The sequence below is a fragment of the Lucilia cuprina genome, chromosome 4 (genome assembly GCF_022045245.1).
Source record: "Lucilia cuprina isolate Lc7/37 chromosome 4, ASM2204524v1, whole genome shotgun sequence".
NCBI classification, from domain to species: Eukaryota; Metazoa; Arthropoda; class Insecta; order Diptera; family Calliphoridae; genus Lucilia; species Lucilia cuprina.
In genome coordinates, this window is record NC_060952.1 from 21113287 (window position 1) to 21135429 (window position 22143).

A 22143-nucleotide genomic window follows, 5' to 3' on the forward strand; every position below is an offset into this window, starting at 1 on the left:
ACTGAACTAGAACTGAACTAGAACTGAACTAGAACTGAACTAGAACTGAACTAGAACTGAACTAGAACTGAACTAGAACTGAACTAGAACTGAACTAGAACTGACAAAAGTTTGATAACTTGACAGGAAAGAAAATAAATATAGAACATTTTCAATAAAATAAAAATTACCGAATACTTTTGCTCCCCCTTTAAAATGTATCTGAGCTACGGCACTTATCAGCCTTTGAACCTTTAAAACTTTTAGATTTTTGATTTTTAAATCGAGTTTGATTTTATTAATTTTTGTTTTTGTTTCATTCTTGTAGTTATAAAAATAAACTAAATAAATTAACATTTATTATTATTATTTGTTAATTTTCATCATTTATAATATATCTTATAAATAAGAAATTATTCATGCAAAATATACAAACATATAAAATAATCAAAAAAAATACATACATATATAGTATAACACAAATTATAAAGAAAGAAATATAAATAAAAATAAAATTTAATGAATAATACATGGTTTGGCAGACACAACGGCGCGGTTGATATTTAAACTGAAAACAGCCTGCCTCCTCAGCAACAACTGATACGCAGACAACAACAACAACAACAAAGAACACTAAAAATTTAAGCTGATTTTTATCGTAAAAATCTTTAAAAGAAATAAAACGCAAAAAGTGTTTAAGAAAATTTGGTTTAGTACAAGTTTCTAACGACTAAAGTGACACACTACGAAGAATGAATTAAGGAAATACTATTTAAATGAATGATAATATAGTAACATATAAAGTAATAACTACTGCTTACTATATTTATTACTCTAAAATAGTTTGGTAATAGAAAATGTTTAATCAAACTCATTTATATATAGAAGATTTTGTATATAAAAAATTTAATTTTAACCAATCAATTGTTTTATCTATAAATAAGTATTAGATTTAAGCTGTAGATTTGCTTGAATTTAAAATAAGTCTTTCACCTCCAGACCAGTAAATTGGCATCTTCTTCTTTTCTGTGGTTAATACAGTATTTGTATGTGTTTTCTTATTATTATTTTTTTTTTTGTCAAATTAATTCAAGCTTATTTATCATTGTCACAAAATAAAGATTGGTTGCTTTGTTTTTTTTTAATAAAAGACCAAAGACTTTCTTTCATCTTAAATGTTGCTTTTATAATTTAAAAAATGTTTTTTCTTTGATTTAATACAATCATAGTGACTGCCAAAAACAAATACATACAACAAAATGTTGGTAATCAATTTTCAACTTTTTTTGTTATTATGTATCAGTGTTTTACATTTTAAAATGGTTGTAAAATTATTTAAAATTTTGGCCTTTTATGCATAATTTTTGGTTTTTTGTTTTAGATTTTTTTGCCGTCTTTTATTTTTATAATAAAATTTCAATAACCCCTTTATAAATGTATTACTATGTATGTGGTAAACTGTTTCTTGAAGTTTCTTGTTACCATATCAGTTTTCTGATTAAAGTTTTATATATTTCTTTTAAACTGAAGATTATAGCTTTTTAACACAGTTTTCATTTTAACAAAATATTGTGTTTTTTTATGTTGTCTTTCTTTGATTATTATGATCGATTTATCATCGCACACGCACAAGACTTGTGTCACTGTTTTATAGAAAATGATAATTTATGGGAACTTTGGCAAACAATACAATATTAATCAAGCACAATGACTCAAGCTATACTTTCGATGTTTTTTTTATAAAGTTAATACAAATTTATGTCCAACTAATGACTAAGAAATCAAGACATTCTTGGAAAAAAACATACGGAGAAATTTACACGTACTTGCAACTGCATGTTTTTAACAGTGTATAAGTATTTCGAAACGTAATTACCAAGCAAAAACTTTCAATATCAGGTAAGGGGTTAAAATACTAACATTTACTTACACAAAAGCATTTTAAGTCATTAGGATGACATTGGAGGTAAGTACTTACCACAATCCCTTAAAAGTGTTTAGAAAAATCTGTCAATGTAAATCGTGTGAAAGAACTTTTATCTTTACGCAGAAGCCGACTAATAAATAAGAAATTATTTATATTACACATTATTAACAATACGTTACTAAAGTACTTCTATGTAATCAGAACGATATGTTGTAGTCTTAGAAATGTTTGCTAATACACACAGGGAAATGGAAATATATACGCCTGATACCAAATTGACACTATTGACAAACAATCCGTCGTCAATAGCATATCACGTTTGTTAACATTTAGACAACGGATAAAATTTAGATTTCGACAACGAATTGTAACAATGTTGACAACGTTGCGTACGTAGGTATATACTTTGAAAACGAATATTATTGAAGAATTATAAACGCTTTGTTGTCTATTCTTCATAGAATGAACATTTATCGAACATTTTCTATAAATAGATAATTCATTGAAATATATTATATAGAAGAAAAAAATTTTAAAAAATTTTCTTTAAAAGAAAATTAAACATAATTTTTTATAGACGGAAAATTTATTAAAAATTGAATATTAAATGTAAATTTATTGCAAAATTTTGAAAGAAAATTTGGTGAAGATTTTTTATTAAACGAAAATCAACCGAAAATTTTTAAAAAATGTTCTTTTGAAAAAAAATTATTCAACAAAAAAAATTATAAAAAGATAATTTCTAAAAAAATATCATGTCTTTATTAAAATAAAATTTCTTAAAAATATTTATGGAAAAAATTTATGAACACTTTTTGATAGGAAGAAAATCAAAAAAAAAAAAAATTATTTATGAAAAGCAAAATTTTGAAGAGTTTTATAAAAGGAAAATTTATTGTAAATATTAAAAAAATCAAAAAATTTTATAGAATAAAAATTTGCGAAAAATTTATAAAAAAAGTTCATTGAAAATTTTATAAAAATGTTCTATAGAATAAACAATTACAGAAATTTTTAAGTTAGTTAGTTAATTTGAAAGGAGGATGTTCATATATACATCAAATCATAAAAAAATACACCTAGGCCTCTTTCGGGCCTATTGTGCGCTACTTAACCAGTGCCTCAGATGGGAACCGAACCCACCACCTCTGGTCTACCAGACTAGAACTCTAACCACTAATCTACCGCAGGAAAATTTTCGGTAAAACAAATATTTACAAAACATTATTTATAAAAAAATTATACAAAAAGAAAATAATTCATAGAAAATTTTCTTTATGAAAGTAAAAAATTAAGAACTTAAAAAATTTTATGGAAAATTTCTTAGAATTTTCTATCGGTGGAAAATTTATAGAATATAGAAAGATTTTTTTTAAGGAAAAAAAAGTTCTATTTAAAGAAAATTTATCAAAAATTTTTAAATAGAAGGAAAATTTACTAAACAAAAAAAAAATATACCGACAATTTAGCAAAAATTTTCTATAAGAAAGTAGGGTTCTATAGTTGAAACGAAAAGTCGACTTTTTGCATTTAGTTAAAAGTCGATTTTTCGACTTTTTTCATTTAATTAAAAGTCGACTTTTAGACTTTTTTTGACTTTTCGATGTTTTCCGACTTTTCCAATTTCTTTTCGAGTTTTTGATTTTTTCCCACTTTTTTTAAAATTTCGACTATTTTTTACTTTTTTCTACTATTTTCGAGTTTACGACTTTTTCTGACTACTTTTCGACTTTTTTCGGATTATTGACTTTTTTCAACTTTTTTCGACTCTTCGACTTTTTCCGACTTTTCGACCTTTTTCGACTTATAGGCTTTGTTCAACTTTTCGACTTTTATTTACAAAGTCGACTTTTCAACATTTTTCACAAACGATAGTGGGGTTATCGACTTTTTTGGAACAAAATAGTCGACTTCGACTTTTATACTTTTTTTGACAAAAAGTTTATTGTTCGATTATTTGAAAGTCGATTTATAGAACCCTTTAAGAATGAAAATTTTATATAGAATAAAAATTACACTGATCGACAAAATTTTAAAAAATCGACACATTAAACTCTTTTCTGACACATTAAAACAGCGCCAAAACAAAATCAATTATAAAAAAATATTTTATGTCATATGAAAGCTTAAAACTCATTATTATCGGTATATTCATAATATTTATACCCTATACTACTGTAGAGCTAAAACAAAAGGAAATTTTGTTATAAATTAATAAATAATTTAAATTAAAGCAACATTTAATTTTTCTTGAAAATAAAGTAGAGCAAAAAACACATCGATCAAAAAAATGAATCACCAGTAAAGCAGACACGCAAAATAAAATACAAATAAAATTTCAAAAAAGAATAAATTAGTGAAATTATGTTGTTTTAAATACTAAATAATCCGTTAATTTCATTTACAACTGTTGTGCACATAAAGCAATAAATCTTTTTCAATTCTTGATATGAGACTTGATAAAGTTCTCAGAAAAATTATACAGCTGTATTTATATTTTTATTAAAATATGGAATATTTCTTTTAAATTTCTACAATTCTAATATGTCATCTAATTAAAATAAAAAGAAATAAAACAAACAACAAACAATCAGAAAAAAACTTTATATTTCACATAAGGCGTGTCCCATTAGCATCTTTATTTCGTTTTATAAATTTCTATGAATTATTGTTGTTTTATAAATTTATTGCTGTATTTTTTTGGAAGATTTTTGCTTAAAAGATACATTTAAATCTGTATAATCAATCCATTCTTCTTTTTGTCTGTGAAATTTTGCCGATTTTATTTTTCTATTGAATTGTTAATTGCGTTGCTCTTTTCAATACATATTTATTCGTGTCGCAATAGTAAAATAATATTTTTATTATTTAGGAAAAAGAACATAAAGTATTTAAATCAAATAAACAAATATTATGTTAATGATGTTGATGTTTATTATTTTATGACACTTTTGATGCTTGATTGATATCAAATTTATTATTTTTTTTTTTCTTTATAATTATTATTCATTTTTTATTAATAATTTGCAGAAATGCCAGTATTATTTCGTAATAAAATTATTGATTTATGAGAAATAGCAGTAACACAGTGACCGGTAATAAAAAAAAAAATTGGAAAATAAATAACTAGTTTTGTTTTATTATGTCGATAAATTTAAAAAAAGTCCCAGGTGTGGTAATGAATGTACAAAGTATAAGAAGATGTTTACAATATCTCAACATTTCGATATGAATTGTAAATTTTGTCATTTAGAACACTTGGCTAGGACTCTCACATTTTCTCAATCACTCTCAATGTTGGTGGAGTCTATATACATATGAGGGGTAGGATCAATTATGAAACGATCCTAATATAATTAGGAATGTTAAAACTGTTTTTTCGGGGGCCACTTGTATGGAGGCTATACGAAAACTGATATTTGCCCAATTCCAAACAAAATTTACCTATAGGGAATATTTATGTAAAATTTCAACCTTCTTCCGTTCGGACTCTGTCGTGCTTTCAACAGACAGACGGACAGACATAGTTAACCCAGAATATATGTATATACAGACTAACCCCCTCATTTTATAAAACGAAACTTTCGTTAACGTTTAAAATTTGTATGAAGAACACTGGGAAATTTTTGAAAATTTGAATTTTTTCATACAAATTTTTTTAAACGTTTGTCGTTTCGTTTTATAAAATGAGACCCTAAGAGCAATATTTCGATGTCTTACTAACGAGTTGACGGAATGACAATAGAAAGATTCCTATTTCTAAAATTGAAGACGTAGACAAAACTTATGAAAATATATTCTTAACAGTAAAATATTTATTATTTAAAAATATTTAATAAAAACTATTTATGTCTATATGAAGTACCCCACCCTCTATATCCCCCTCATTGCATAAAAAGAAAATTTCGTTGACAAAAAAATTGTATGAAAAATACTGGAAAATTTTTGAAAATTTGAATTTTTTCCATAGAAATTTTTTTTGAACGTTTGTCGTTTCGTTTTATAAAATGAGGCCCTATGACTCATCATTACTGACAATAGAAAAATTCTTATTTCTATTACTGAAGATGTAGTCAAAACTTTTGAAAATATAGTTTTAACAGTTAAACATTTAAAAATATTCTAGAAAAATTATTGATGTTTATATGAAGTGTCACGCCCACCATTTTAATTCTGTCCATTTTATTTCTACTTCTAGTCGAAAATAAAAGGTACAATATTATGACTCCACCCATATGCCAAATCTAATATTCCATTCAAAATTAAATTAAAAAAAAAAACAGTCAATATCAAAAAATTCCCCTTTTATATGTTTTAACTTACCCCGGGTTCTTAATTTTATGTTTCTAGGATTAATATTATACAAAAATCTAAAAAGCACTTTTTGAAAACCGAAAATGTACCAAAAAGTCTACCAATAAAAGGCAAATTATTATAAACGAGCAAGTACAATAACAAAATTTACCGTATGCTTATGTATTGTTTCAGATTCTGAAAGTAAAACTTGTTTGCATTTATAGAACTTTTCATTGAAAATTTCTTCCTAAACTACATGGTAATATGGGACAAACTTCACTGCTAGTCATAAAATGACAAAAAAATATCCGTTACATTTGGTAGAATTATCAAACATTTTTTTTCCCAAATCCAATAAAACAATAATATTTTATAAAGTAATAAGCACTCGACATTTTAGCAATTAGTTTTAATTAATAACAAAACAAAGAGAGTTAACAGATCTGTGTAGTGAAAAGCTTTTTTTTTATAAAGAAAACCAAAATTTTTTCAAATAATTTCAATAACAAAAACCTATAAAAACCAATTTTATTATAATATATAATTTACACTTAATAATTGACTACAATGAAACAGAAATATATGTAAATCAATAAATATGTATGTAAAATAATCCTGTAATAATAAATGTACAAAAAGAAGAACCTTTACACCTTTACAAGGTTCAATGTTTAACTTTTACATCCTAAAAAGCTTTAAAAGCTTTTTTTATCACACTCATTTCCTATAACTGTAAAAAATTATAAACGTATTTAGAAAACAAATTTCAACACTTACCAACCCAACTTCGTACTTTCGGCAGATAATCATTCCAAAATGAGCATCGTTTGGCCAATGGACCTCTTTGTAGTTTTTCAGTTTTTTCATCTGTACTGAAGACATAATAAACAGGATCTTCTTTGGAGAAATTTGGCCATTCTTCACCATCAACAGCTGGATTACTGTTAAAAAAAATTAATAGTTTTATAGTTATTTAAAAAAAAGTTCAAACATATTTTGCTATAACTTTAAATTCACCATCGAGTAAATTAGTGGTAGTTTTAAAGTGACAGAGCTTTTATGTAGTGGTAAAAAGTACAGGTTCGTATAACGTATTGCAGTTGGTTATTGTCTACACTAAGTCTATATACATACTGTTAAAGCTTTCTTTGTTTATTAACTTACACCAGTAAACATTTTGGTTAGAAGTTTATTGCAAAGATATTCGTGTTGACCACCAAGACTTGTTGTATTCAGGAATTAACTATGACAATTTCAATTTCATATATATTTTGTCTAATATCTCTAATTTTGTAAATCAAATAAGACATGCCTGTTTGTCTGTCCGTCTGTCCAGTTTAAGCTTGTCAACAAAGTATATAACGCATTTTTCGAAAAACTTTGATGTAAACTAGAGCTTTGTATTATGATGGAAGTTTTTAGAACTCGTAATTATATTAATAATACTAGAACTTCTATAAAAATGGTTCAAATGGACCCTAGCCGCAATATAAAGACACATTTTTAAAGAAATCGCTTAAGCAGTGACGATGGACATAACAAAATTTGACTAACTTTTATGACCCTATCCCCCATATAAAGCATTTTTCAGAAAACCTTCTCTTTATTCATTCCAATTGGAGTAGGAAATCATAAGGTCGACCCAGTCTGTAATAAATTTCATATTTTTTGTTTTATATGCTGGTGCAACTGAAATCAAGCAAATTGTTGCAAAACACGTTGACAGCTAAGCTCTAGAGATTAGTTTTCTCTTAAGAATCTTTCTTTTTATTTTTATCCACAGAAAAGTAAAATGTATACAAATCTTTAGTTTTTTTTTTTTTTTTTTTTTTTTTTTTGGGGGGGGGGGGTTGTTGACAGATACAATTTAATATATTTTCTAACAAAAGTTATAAATATTTCTTAACTTAGAAATAGAAGAAAATAATAGAAATGGCAGATCATATGATACCATGAATGCATTTGAAAAATTATTTTTCGTAAAAACACTTTTGTGTAAAATTTTACCATAATTTTGTGAATTTTCTGAAGAAGGCTTTGGGAAAATAATATATTTTTAAACAACAGTTAGTTATGTAGAGTCTCATTGCCTGTACCTTGCACACAAAGTATACATGGACAGCCGGCCGGATAGACGGATGGACGGACATGCCAACTCAAAAAGTGATTCTGAGTCAAGCGGTATACTTTAAGGTGGCTGTTGGACCAATATTTTTGTGTGTTACAGACATCAGCACAAACATATAATACCCTCCCTATAGAATAGAACTTTTCCTAGAAACAATCCCTAGTAGTCATTAAAATTTAAAAAAAGTTCCCACAATATACAATATTATTTTGAACAGATTTTTGTTTTTGGTACCACATTTATAACTCAGATTTTAATTATGTGATTCAGTTATTTGTTTTTTAATATCCTAGTATAATATTTCTTTGCATATCTATTAATGTAAGGAAACTTACCCCGTTTTTGCAAATTCAATAACTGAATTGAGCATCCGTTTTCCCAACTCCCGTTCAACGGCTCTATACTGCAGTGATGTGTTTAATGGTTGTCCAAAGAAGTACTCGATTTCATCGCCGTGTAAAACGCCCATCCATTCACCCCACAAGGAGGTACTTGTGCGCTGTAATAAACAAAAATAAGAGAAATTATAACAATAATCCATAGATACTTGAAAAATAAATAAGAAAAACTCATAGAACCTTTATATTAAAACTTTCAAGTGTGTCCGTCTGTCCGCACAAGTATTTTTGTTGAATTGAATGTGTACTTTAAATATTGAGAATGCAAGATAAATTGGAGTGATAAACATTTTTCCCTACTTATACAAACATATTCATATGTAAATTGTACATACATACATATATGTACATACATATGTGTTTATTTTTGCTTCTTTTGTTTTTGTATTCATAAGTAAATTGCTTCAAAATTGGCACAAGTGACTCGAGTCTGTTGCTTGATTGCTTTGCCTGCCTGCTTGCATTTGCTTGTTTGTGCATGTCTGACTGCATGTTTGTCGTTTGCCTGATTTGCTTCATTTTTTATGTGTGTTAAATGGAAGGCTTATAAGTCTCAACTACTAAACTCTAGGTTGATGAGAATTTTCCTGTTGTTGCTGTTGTTATTGTTGCCGTTGATGATGCTACTGTTGCATTTTATTCAAACATAAAAGGACTTTAGAGAACTTTACATATATATATATATATATATATATATATATATAATATATATATATATATATATAATATATATATATATATATATATATATATATATATATAATATATATATATATATATATATATATATATATATATATATGTGTGTGTGTGTTAGAGTGTTTGTAAACTTTCGCTTTATTTTTTTAAATAGCAGCATAATATCCAAACAATTATTAGAAAAACAACAGAAACAAAACATACGTATAAGCGTAAGGGTGTCCGTGGACTTTTTATAAAATGAAAAGGTCTAAGTTTTCTACCAGCTTAATTAGACAATATATTGAAGAAAAAATCAGTGCCATCCTTTTCAAATGGATCTGACGTTCTTCTGAGCTTATCACAGATAGTTTTCTTAGAGTATTTCTATCCGGCAAAACGAACTTTAGTATATAAAGTATATTAAGGAGCATACGAACTTCAAACTAATATATTTTGCATTGTTTAAATTTACCAAAAAATTTTCTACGGGACACCCTAATGTATGTTGTTTGTTTTTTCTTTTGTTCATAAAGTATGCCACAGATTAAAATTTATTTTTTACACTTTTTATGTTTTTTTTTTCTTCTTCTAATTTTTCCTAATATATTCATATGCATATATTTTGCTGTTGTTTTATATTAAATGTTTGGCTTTAAACAATGTGTGGCCTCAAAAGAAGTGTTTAATTGTTTTAATGTTTTGATACAACATTCATTATTGTTTGTCGTACAATAGCAAATACTAAACTAATTTGCCTCTTACCATCTCTCTTAGGTCAATAAACGTATATGTATATCTTAAAATTTGTATGAATAATCACAAACATTAACTTTAAATATTTAATGTTAATATTTGTAGAGTAAAAACAACTTTTGCTTTAGTTTATTTGCAAAACTTCAGAACACATAACACATAATAAAAAATATAAATTGAAACTCGAATATAAACTCAATAAGCCTTAGGACACGATATCTCATATCCCAGATGTGATGGAGAAAGGCTAAGCACAACTCAATCCTTTAGAAACGTCAAACTTAGTCTCAGAGTTTTAACTTTTTTCTTAATTTTGTCAGCCTGTGTAATTTTTATTGTTACGAGTAGGACCACAAGGCGTATGATAAATAATTATTTATGTTGCAGAATACTCATACGCCTGCAGTTATGACATTTCATTACATGTTATTAAAACTATTAAAATTCGGTTTTTCTGATAAATATATTTTGTATTCTTTGTTTAAACCTAGTTTAATATATATTTGCTGTTTTTTAATCTAAGTTTAACTTTTTTATCTTAGTTTAACATAGAAAACACGATCAACGATTTTGTTTTCAACGATTTTTTCTAAAATTGTTTGTTCTTCGTGTTTTTACTAAATGGTTAGCTATACTAACAAAGTGTTGCTATCACAATCATCGGTTAAAGTCCGTTTGTTTCGAGTTTTATCTAACAGCAAGTTAAGCCTAGTTTAACAAAGTAGTTAAAAACTCGCTTAACTCGCTCGCACAACGCTGAATATGCTTACCTTTGCCAGTTTGTTTGATATACCGTTTAGAATTTACATATTCCGAGTCTTTATTGATAAAGGAATGTCCGTCTATCTCTCAGTCAGTCTGTATATTTGTTGAAATCAATTTAATTCAATTTTTTTTCAACAATTCTGTTAGAAAAGTTTCTTATTGAAAAATCAACTTAATCTGTTCATAAAAGCAAAAGTATGAGACAACTTTTGGAAATACCCATAAAAACAAAGTCTCTGGTCCATATTTAGACAAAAATGAAAAAAACAACAACAACACACAACTCACATGTAAAATTTAGTATTTCACTTGCTTCTTTATAAAAAAGCAGATCAATTACAACGCGAATAAAAAAGCATACATTTTTAATTTTAAAAATTTATACATAAGATGGATGATAATATATTTATATAATTAGTTTGTCTTACTTTGATAGACTTATAAATATTTATATTATATTAAGATGAAAATTAATTTATTTTTAAATAAATAAATTTACTTCGTCTAATATTCATAATTATTATCGATTATTTCTTTAAAAACAACATATTCAACCTTAATTTATTGTTTTAATTTTATTTAAATATTTTTATTATAACAAATTTAAATTTCCGCTTACATTTTTCTAAAATTATTTAATAATATCTATTAGTATATATTTTACAAATCAAGATAAGAGTAGTTAGAGAAAGCAAACAATTTTTGTTAAAAACAGAAATTAGTTTTTCAGGAATATATATAATTGGTAGGAGGGAGATTAAAAGAGGAAAAGAAGAAATATTCTATACTTCTTTTGCAGGATATTATGTGTTTACCATGAATTATGTCAGACTAAAAATTAAATGTGACACTTCATAAAATATACATGCACACAAATGCTAAGGCACACACCGGAAATATACATAAGTAGCGGACAGTTTCTACGAAGGTTGGTTAAAGTTATCTTAATAAAGTGCTCTTGTTTTAGTAATAAAAAAAATAATTTTTAATTGCAGATTATTATTATGATTTTTTTTAATTGTGTTATCGTTTGTCACTTCACCTCTGCACTTTATATTTTCGATAACCGCAAAAAAGAAATTAATAAATTTCTTAATTTGACATATATCACATTTTTGAGCAAAAAAAAACAAAAAACATGAAAGCTAACGTCTATTTCTATAAACCACAGGAAAACAATTTAAATATAAATAAGGCAGGTGAAAAGAAAAATTATAAATAATGGTTGTTTTGATAATGCTTAAATAACCACAATTATATTTAGGTATTAGTCATAACAGTTTACTTTTTTGTGCATTTTCATGTGAACAGAAGGAATAATAGATTAGAATTTAGCTAAAAAGTATGTTCACATTTAATTTAAATTTGTATAAAATTTGGTAAAAATCAATTCTATATGAACATAAATCTCACTTAAATTTTTATGAGGATCTCTTTATAATGAACCTGATTTTTTTTTATCTATTAAATTGTACATATATATGTCGGTCATGTCCGACTGGAATTTTACACTTACTTTTATAATTGGCTCAGTATCACTTTCTGAATCGATGTAGCAACATTTCTGAATAAGGTAAAAATTAAATAAGTACTTTATTATTAAAAAACAATTATGAATCATATAATCGGGCATAGCCGACCTTATTCCGGAATATTTTTACTTATTGTTTAACAAAAAAAAAGATTTTCTACAAGAGGACTCAAAGGGGAGTAGAGGTAAATACAGGACTATCCTCATATATGTTGGTTTTTATGTAGACTTTAATCACGTTACTAGTGTTTATATACAGAAAAAAAATAATTCATATCTGGAATGAATTTGGTAATAAATATTATGAATCGAACACGAATTTTTTTCCCAAATCATTTTCATTCAGAATATTAAGAAATCATAAAATGTATGAATTTGTACATAACGGAAATTTTTGGAATTTTTACTTTTTTTCTACGAATTCTATTATTTACTAAACTATTTCCATATTCGGTGGATAGTAATCCTTTATTAGCGAATTTTGTCTAAATAAAATAGCATAAACTGAAATGTTAAAAAAAACAAATTCTAAACTAAGAAAACACTAGCAAACATAGTCAAACATCCGACCAATTTCGCGATCATTTCATCGATTTTAATCTAAAAATCGTTAAGAAATAAGAAAATTTCCAAAGGAAATTTGAAACATTTTTAACAAAAGGAAAAAAATAAATTAAACGACGAACGGGCAGACGGAGCAGATTGGTATAGGACCAATATTTTTGGGTGTTACAAACATCAGCACAAACCCTCCCCACTATAGAGAAGTAAGGTATAAATAATCAACATTTTTAACATAATCACTGGTGTAGGGTATTACATGGTCGGCCATGTCCGACTATAAATTCTTAATTGTTATCTGTTGTAAGAATGTGTATGAATACATTTACAAAATATATGTTTTATAACCTACTACTCCTACATTTTGAAGACCGAAAAAGTCTAAAAATTTCTATGTTACAGGGTCTCATCCGAACTCTTAATTTCATATTTCTTGGTTGTCACAATATTTTAAAAATTCACCTTTTCAAGAAGGAAAAAGTCTTTTTATGAAATTTTTAAAAGTTATCTTGGATTTTTCATAACATCGTTATTTATGAACCGATTTTGCATACTAAATTCACTGAAAGCATGTCTGCCAAAAGATCACCTATGCTATCTGTAAGGACTCGTAATACATACATTTTATAGTGTCGAAAAATTATATTATAGAAATTACAAACGTCATGACAAACACGAAGATGAAATCGTTATGAACTTTTCTACGTTCTATTTTATATAAATATTGATCCTTCTACTGTGCTCTTTTGTTCCATATAGAAAACAGATTATGTTGCACAATTTTCTTATAGAAAAGTTGATCAAACTATAATAAACTTTTTCACATACAAAAGATAATCACTATAAAAAACATTACACATTAAAGAATTGAACTGAAATGAAATGCAAATTTAAATTTGTTACCGACCTAAAAAAGAAGAACAAATTAAATACAAGTAGAAAGAGCAACAAAAAAAAACAAGTAATTAAAGGTTTGAAGTGACTTGAATGAATAGAGTAGTTAGTTTTAAATGAGTTTAAATTTGGTTTTAGTTGTATTCATTTTCAATTTACTTGTTAAGATTTAACTTGGAATTTTTTGAACTTTAACAAACCTGACCAAACCAAACTAAAACAACACAATAAAATAATTATAGGTGATAAATTAATGGGTCACAACAATAAACGTGGCATTGGTCTCATTTCGTTTGTGATTGTGTTGACGATAGTGGTGGTGGTAAACAATTGTTGTCGACCACTCTCGACGACATCGTTGCCTACAAACGTATAAGCAATAGAGTTTTTGTTTGATAACGTGTATAAATTTTTATTAAATTGTGCGTGTATTGTTTATGTTATTATTTTTAATTGTTTTTGTTATTGTAATAACTTGTCCAAGACATTATTGCTGTGGCTTCGCTAAAAGTGGGCATGTTAGACACAAATACAAGCCTATATCTATATATGTATATACTAGAATATACATATATAAATACAACTGCAAACACTATTACACAATAATATAAATATTTTATTACTGTTTTTACAATTATGGTCAAGGTTACATGTGACCTTTTTTGTGCTGTATTATTAACTTGGTCAAAAAAACATTGTTTATGTTGTTTGTAATAATGTTATTTATTGAGTATATATCTATTAATTATGTCAAAAAAACAAAAAGGAAGTAAAAAAATTCGACAAGTATTTTTTTTCGTACATGATAGGGTTAATTTATAATTTTCTCTTACAATATAATTTTGAAATTAACAGACCTTCCACAGTATTCTATTCCGTTGGAAAGTGTAATTATTTATGTATGTTACTTTTCATAGAAAAAAATTTTAAAGTGGATTTGAGATTTATTTGTAATTATTGATTTTTATTTATAAAAATCTTCAATAAAAAAGACTTTAATGTCGGTTGCTCTCAGATGGAATGGCCTATGTCGGCACCTTAAGACGTAATCGGTAGACTGAATAAACCGAAGAATTGTTCTTACTCACAGCGAACACATTGTGGTAAATCTGGTATGAACAGAGTTTTCTCTGAACATATCTGGAAGAGGAAGGAAAATTCAATGGTATCACCCATTATCTTTTAACACAGCACAGACCCGTGTACCCTTTCATGCATCCTTCGACCCGGTCTACACTAGGAAACTTTTGTTGAGAAACTTTGTCTTAATTCTCTTTTGAAGTTTCCCTAATGTCCACACATAGAAACTTTTGTTTCAGAAACTACATATTAATTGCATTGATTTGTTGTTGTACGAATAAGAAGAAGAACAAAACAACTTTCCGAGTACGGGAAACTCTCACGCAAAATCAAAAGTTTCCCAAAAAAAGTTTCCTAGTATGGACCGGCAGTTGCAAACACAAACTCATTTCCAAAGCTTAGTCCCACAGTCACTTTTCTCGGTTCGACCCTATGTAAAATCGTACGAGGGAAAGTCCGAGGAGTAAAGTGACATCATTAGTTTATAGGCCCGGCAGTCTAGAGGTAGTGGTAGTACCTCTATACCCCAGGATATATACATCAAGATGAGGGTCGTTTATCTAAGAAACATGACCTTGTGTTGTAGGTTTTTTTTTAAATAGTACAATGGTACAATTTCCATATTCAAAATTTATATCTTATTAAACGTTTTGTTTTTTTCCAAATTAATTTTAACATTTTTATGAATTTTTTTCACCCAAAACTTTTCATATTTCTACCTCAACAAATTTAATGTGAAAAAACACTTGAAACGTGCCAACACAATAAAACATATGCATCTTATTTTAATTTATAGTTTAAATAAGTTGAGGGCATAAATTATCAACAACATGACTATATGACATGATAGTTGTAGTTGTTGCAACAGCAGCAAAATAGTTTTCATTAAACGAATAGATATGGCCCCTTCATTATACGTTATTTTTTTTTTAGAAACTAACGCTACTTAAATATTTTCCACTTTTTATTTAGCAGGGTTTTCAGTGTTTTCTCCCACAAAGTAAGTGTAAGCACATGCATCATGCTATATAAAACAATGTATCCATTCATACAAACTTATATATTGCTATTGTTAAACTACAAGTTACAAGTATTTATGAGAGAGAAAAAAAAACAGCTAAAAAATCTAAAAGCAAAATATTGCATTGTTTGGGGGCATTTAAATAAGATTGTACAAAACTTAAGTTCATTGTATGTTTTTGAACATGAATAATAAGGATGGCGTTATTTTAGTTGAAACTTAAAATGATATTAATAAAGTGTAACCTCTTTACTCGATTAAGATGTGCCCGTGTGTCCGTCCGTCTGTGTGCCACAGATATCTTCGAGATCAAAATCTTTATTAATTCTGTCAGACATGTTTGCAAGAAGTTTCCAATTTAAAATCAGCCAAATTCGCTTAATCGGCTCAGAATCATTTTCTGAATCAATTTAGCTATGTTTGTCCGTCTGTCTATCTTAACCTTGTGATCGAACTACAGGTCGCAATTTTCAAGATAACGATGAAACTTGACACAAACGTTTCTTATGGCTCAAATGGAACCCCCGCAAATTGTGCTTTTGAGTCCATATTTATGTTAAATGTTTAAGTAATTCTAGCAAAATGATCACAACTTGTTTTTGTGCAAGTTTGAATAGGCTTCATTTGACCCTAGACCCTATCAGAAAATGAATATACACAAATAGAAATTAAAGCAAAAATAATTGAAAGGTATTATTAAAAATAAACCTCATTGTTTTGGTACAGCCCGACTATAGATTCTTACTTGTTTTTAGTTTTTTTTACTTTTTTGTTAAAAATATTGTATAGATTTTTGTAAAATGCAGCCGGCCTAATAAACTTGTACAACACTATGCCTGCAACTGTATAAGTTGCATATAATAGAGTATTTTTTTTCACGTGTTCCCTAAAGGCAGGGTTAAAGCATCGTCAGCAACGCCATCATTATTATAGTTAATGGCGCGTACTTAAAGGAAAACTAAAAAGTAGTAAAACCTTCTTCTTCAACGGCATACTATCATCTCTAGTGAAAACGTTTCGTTTTTTTTGTTTATGTGTGGAAAGTAGTAAACTACTTTTAGCTGATTTTAATGTTTTTCTTTTCAACAAAAAGTTTTTTTCTTTGCCTTTTTTTCTTATTTTATTCTCTAGTACAACTGACACAAGTTTGAGTTATAGCGAAAAGTTAATTTTCTCGAAGAGTGTAAAATATGTGTGAATTTTCTTTTTTTAACTATTTAGTTACTTTTGTATGATTTTCTAGTAAAAAAAAAGGCTCTTGAGAAAAACACATTTAGTTTGAAGTTAAGTTATGCTGAAATTAAATTCTGTATACATTTTCTATATATTTTTTTTAAAATTTATTTTATTTCTAATTTCTAAAAATTATTATCATAATTCCTCTACAACGCAAAAGTTTTTAATCTCTCATGGATAAAAAAATTTTAACAACATATGACAACTTTTGATTTTTCTGTATATTAGTTTTGCTATTGACAAATGTTTGTTTTAGATTTTTTTCCATTTAAATTAAACAAATCCGTTTTTGGCTAAAATTGCTCGTGGTTAAACTAATATACTTTTGTTCCAAAAAAAAAAAAAAATACCAAAAAACTAAAACTTTTTATGACAAATTCTATCAGATGTGTTACAAAAATATAATGAAATAAACTAACAAATAAATTTTAAAAAAAATTTCACTATTTGCTTTACTTATGGTAACATACATACATACATATAGATAATAAAACCAAATATTTGTAATGTTTTAATTTTGAATTGAAAAATCATCATTTTAATAAATAATTTGGTCTATTTCGAATATAGACAAACTAATATTTCGATTTCCTTAACTTAATTGCAAGACAACATCATTTAAAGAATATATTTACAGAAACCTTTTTATTATCTTCAAAAGGGCTACCCTAATGTACAATTATACATGCAATTGTATTTGTGAGTACACATCATATAAAAAATTCTATTTTTTCCCCATTTATATTAAGTTTAGTCGGTTTTTTATTTAAATCTAACTTTTTCTTTAGTGTAAATCGTATTCTCTTGTCGCATTTGTGTTGATGCTGTATAAATGCACATACATATGTATATATAAGGAAATTAAGGACATTTGTTTGTGTTTTCATTTGTTATGTGAGACCAGGATGAAAAGTTTATTAAATTCAAAATTGTTTACAGAATGTATTAACTTTGCTATAGAAAAATTTATCTTTTCACAAAAATAGTTGCTCAGATATGGACAATTTTTCAATAGAAAATAGTAACTCAAACACTGACAAAGTTGCTCAGATACTGACAACATTTCTATAAAAAAAAGTTGCTCATATACTGACAACATTTCCATAAAAAAAAGTTGCTCAGACACTGAGAACTTTTCTATAGAAAAAGTTGCTTAGACACTGACAACTTTTCTATAGAAAAAGTTGCTTAGACACTGACAACTTTTCTATAGAAAAAGTTGCTTAGACACTGACAACTTTTCTATAGAAAAAGTTCCTCATACACGACAAATTTTTCTGAGAAATAGTAACTCAAACACTGACAAAGTTGCTCAGATACTGACAACTTTTCTACATAAAAAGTTGGTCAGATACTGAAAACTTTTCTATAGAAAAAGTTGCTAAGACACTGACAACTTTTCTATAGAAAAAGTTGCTCAGACACTGACAGCTTTTCTATAGAAAAAGTTGCTCAGACACATACAGCTTTTCTATAGAAAAAGTTGCTAAGACACTGACAACTTTTCTATAGAAAAAGTTGCTAAGACACTGACAACTTTTCTATAGAAAAAGTTGCTCATACACTGACAACTTTTCTATAGAAAAAGTTGCTCAGACACTGACAGATTTTCTATAGAAAAAGTTGCTCAGACACATACAGCTTTTCTGTAGAAAAAGTTGCTCAGACACTAACAACTTTTCTATAGAAAAAGTTGCTCAGACACTAACAACAAAAAAGTTGTCAGAGTCTTTTCTATAGAAAAAGTCACTCAGACTCTGAAGCTGCTCTATAGAAAAATGCAGAATTCAGAATTTTTAGAACGTTTTTAAGATTGACTTATTATCTAATAAACATATGTATGAATATTGTACATATGTATATGTATGTTCATATAAAGCAAATGTTTATGTGTTAGACTACTTAATATAAAGGTTTTTTCTTTCCTGTATACGTCTCCCTCTCTACGTAAATATCATATCAAATTCAAATGCGACCATATGTTAAAGTTACGATTTATTTTTGCCATATTTTTTTTCTTTTCTTGTTTATCTGTTTATTGCTATAACATCTATTTCTATTTGCTGTTGTTGTTGATGATGTGAATAGATGGAGTCTTTTAATTCATTAAAAATGCAAAAGATGGTAGAGGTGGTTCAGCTATCAAAGAGAGAGAAAAGGGAAGTTTGGATAGTATTTTTTTTTTTCATGGTGACTTTTTGATAGAACAACACAAAATGCTTTTAACTTTTATATTTCTATTATAGTGTTTATTTCCAAGAATTCTCTTTCTTCTCTTGCTGATGTTGTTTTAGTTTCTTTCTTCTTTTTCTGTTGTTGTTGTAATCATTAAAGTGCTCAAAGGAATAAAATAACAAACATATACATATATGTGAGGAATTCTATAGCTTTAATAAGAAATTTGCTTAAGGGGCTTTCTCTGTTAAATAGTTTAGAATTGAATCAAACTACAAAAGAAAAGAAAAAACTCAAGAATAACATTTTATTGTAATATAGTGGAAAGTTTCATGTACAAAGAGAATATTTTAAAAGAAAGGGCTGCTGTTTCCCTTTTTTAAAGAAAGAGAAACTTATAAACGTAAAAAATATGAATATATTTGCAACATTTTATCAACAATTTAATGTAACAGGCCTTATAAAAAAAAAATAGTTTAATGCTGATTTTTAATTATTTGTTTTATAATTAAAGAAAATTACTTAACATACATACGAATGATCATTTGGTTTTGTCGCGGTCACAGTTTTCCCTTTACTTTTAGGACATACATACATACATATGTTTGCATATTTACATAGTATTTACACACAAAAAAACATATCGTTTTAACATATTTACACTAGTAAATATGTATAAAAATATATTTTAACAAATACTAAGTATCGTTGTAAATATAATGATTATTGTAGTGTATAAATTTAATGATAACAAAACTTACACAAATAGGTAAATATATGTTATTACCAGTAAATACACATATATATACATCTGCATATTTATACAGAAGAAACAAATTCGAACAAGGACATAAAGTGTTAAGTTAAAATAAAATTTTAATTAATTTTATACAAACATATTTAGAGTTTCAAACATGCATACATGTACAAAAATACATATATTAGTAAGAAAAATATATGTATGTGTATATTGACCTTTAAAAAAAAGTATTCACAACAGCAACGTCATCATGTTTAATAGGCAAAACTGGCAACATCATTAAATAAACTGTTATGTATGTATATGTACGTACATACACTCTTTATATACTTATGGTTTATAGCATTTATATGCATTAGGGAGATATCATTTTTAGTATATTTTTATTTCTATTTTTATTTTATAAAGTGTCCAGGGTTACTTGGGTGTAAGAAGCACAATGGGGTGGTGGTGAGTCCTTACAGAAACATACCCAGTAGTTAAAAAGACCATCGTAGATAGTCTAAGTCGAGAGATGTTCACATAAAGCAATTCGACATTCTTGCTTCAAAAACTTGCTCAAACTCTACCAACTTTTCTAAAGGAAAAGCTGATCTGAAACTGACGATTTTTTGTATAAAACTAGTTTCGCAGACCTTATAACTTTTATTTAATTTTAAGCATTTATAACTTAAAAAAACAACCCATTTTTTAAAATACATTTAAGTTAAATTATAAATACATATTTCGAAAGTGTTCAAAAACGTACATACATTCGTAATATGCAGCCATCACCAGTAATTTACAGTTACGAAATTATAACAGGAAACATTTTGTTTACACACTTACAAAAATAACTGCTATTTATACTGTATGTTGGATGTATATACATATGTATGTATGCCTTCACTGAAACACAGTATGCTCATGAAATAAGTAAACATAATTTAACAATGATGTTCATACATTTTTAACCAAAAATATAAAAATGTTTCCAAATAGAGTTTTAAACTACCGTTTTCATTTAAATAAATTTACATTAATTTCATATAAAAATATGTGTATTTACTCTCCACTTACACTGTCTTCAAATGAATTCAACCACTTTAATACTTACATGTGTAAAGTAATAGTAATGTACTTGTGCACCTCGTTCAGCTAATGCCTGTGCATACTCATTTGTGGGGCAGGTAAAGAAGTGATCTCCTACAGCTCTACCAATTTGCTGTTGATTTTGATATCCTGGATTACCTTCCCAGCTGGTATACTGTATAATGAATTAAAAGTGAAAAAGTTAAAAATATAATGAATAAATCTTGAGATTAAATACGTTTTAAGTGTTGGCTGTTGTAATTTATGTTAAGCTATTTGTTTATGTGTCTGTTAAGGTAAATTAATTAATTGTCATACTGTTTTTTACTTTAATCTGTTTTTATTCACAATTGAGTATTTTTTTCATTGCGTCTTAATTCGTTTTTTATAAAATTTTAATTAAATTGGGATTTTTTTTGAGCCAATTCAAAAAGTATATAATTTTTTTTCTTTAATTCTAGGGACTCTCTAATGTACATACATACAGAGTTACCTGAAAAAAAATTCATGATAAAATTAACTAACCAATATAATTTTTCTATTAAATTTAAATTAGTTTATTCCCTTATAGTGAATTTTTTTATGTAAATTTTATTTATTCACTTTAATTGAACAATTTAAAAATTTATTAAACACATAAAAGAAATTAACCATAATAACTATTTTATTACTATACAAAAAAATTGCATATGTGTCTGATTTGTGAATAATTGGTTGCAATTATTTGAATATTATTAAAAAAAACGCTCATTTATAGAAAAAAAATTAATAAAATAATTGATGGTTGCAGTGCATATGTATGTAGTTTCAATAAAGTTATTATTTACTTTTAAATGTTCTTTTTTATAATATTGCCCATTTGATTTATATTTCAAACTCTTTAATTT

At 26.7% G+C, this 22143-nt stretch overlaps 1 protein-coding gene and 1 long non-coding RNA gene across 4 annotated transcripts in view; one reads left to right on the forward strand and one right to left on the reverse strand.

Annotated features, from left to right (window-relative positions):
• LOC124419427 overlaps positions 1-22143 on the forward strand; it is a 139282-nt gene that overhangs the window by 104425 nt on the left and 12714 nt on the right. The gene's annotated exons all lie outside the window — the stretch shown is intronic.
• LOC111684542 (acetylcholinesterase) overlaps positions 1-22143 on the reverse strand; it is a 128101-nt gene that overhangs the window by 9038 nt on the left and 96920 nt on the right. For all 3 annotated transcript variants that reach the window (XM_046948826.1, XM_046948827.1, XM_046948828.1), the window contains 3 exons: positions 21282-21431; positions 8666-8829; positions 6980-7143 (listed from right to left, as the gene is read on the reverse strand). In XM_046948826.1, coding sequence (XP_046804782.1) covers positions 6980-7143; positions 8666-8829; positions 21282-21431 — 478 coding nt within the window. The remainder of the gene's footprint in view (positions 1-6979; positions 7144-8665; positions 8830-21281; positions 21432-22143) is intronic.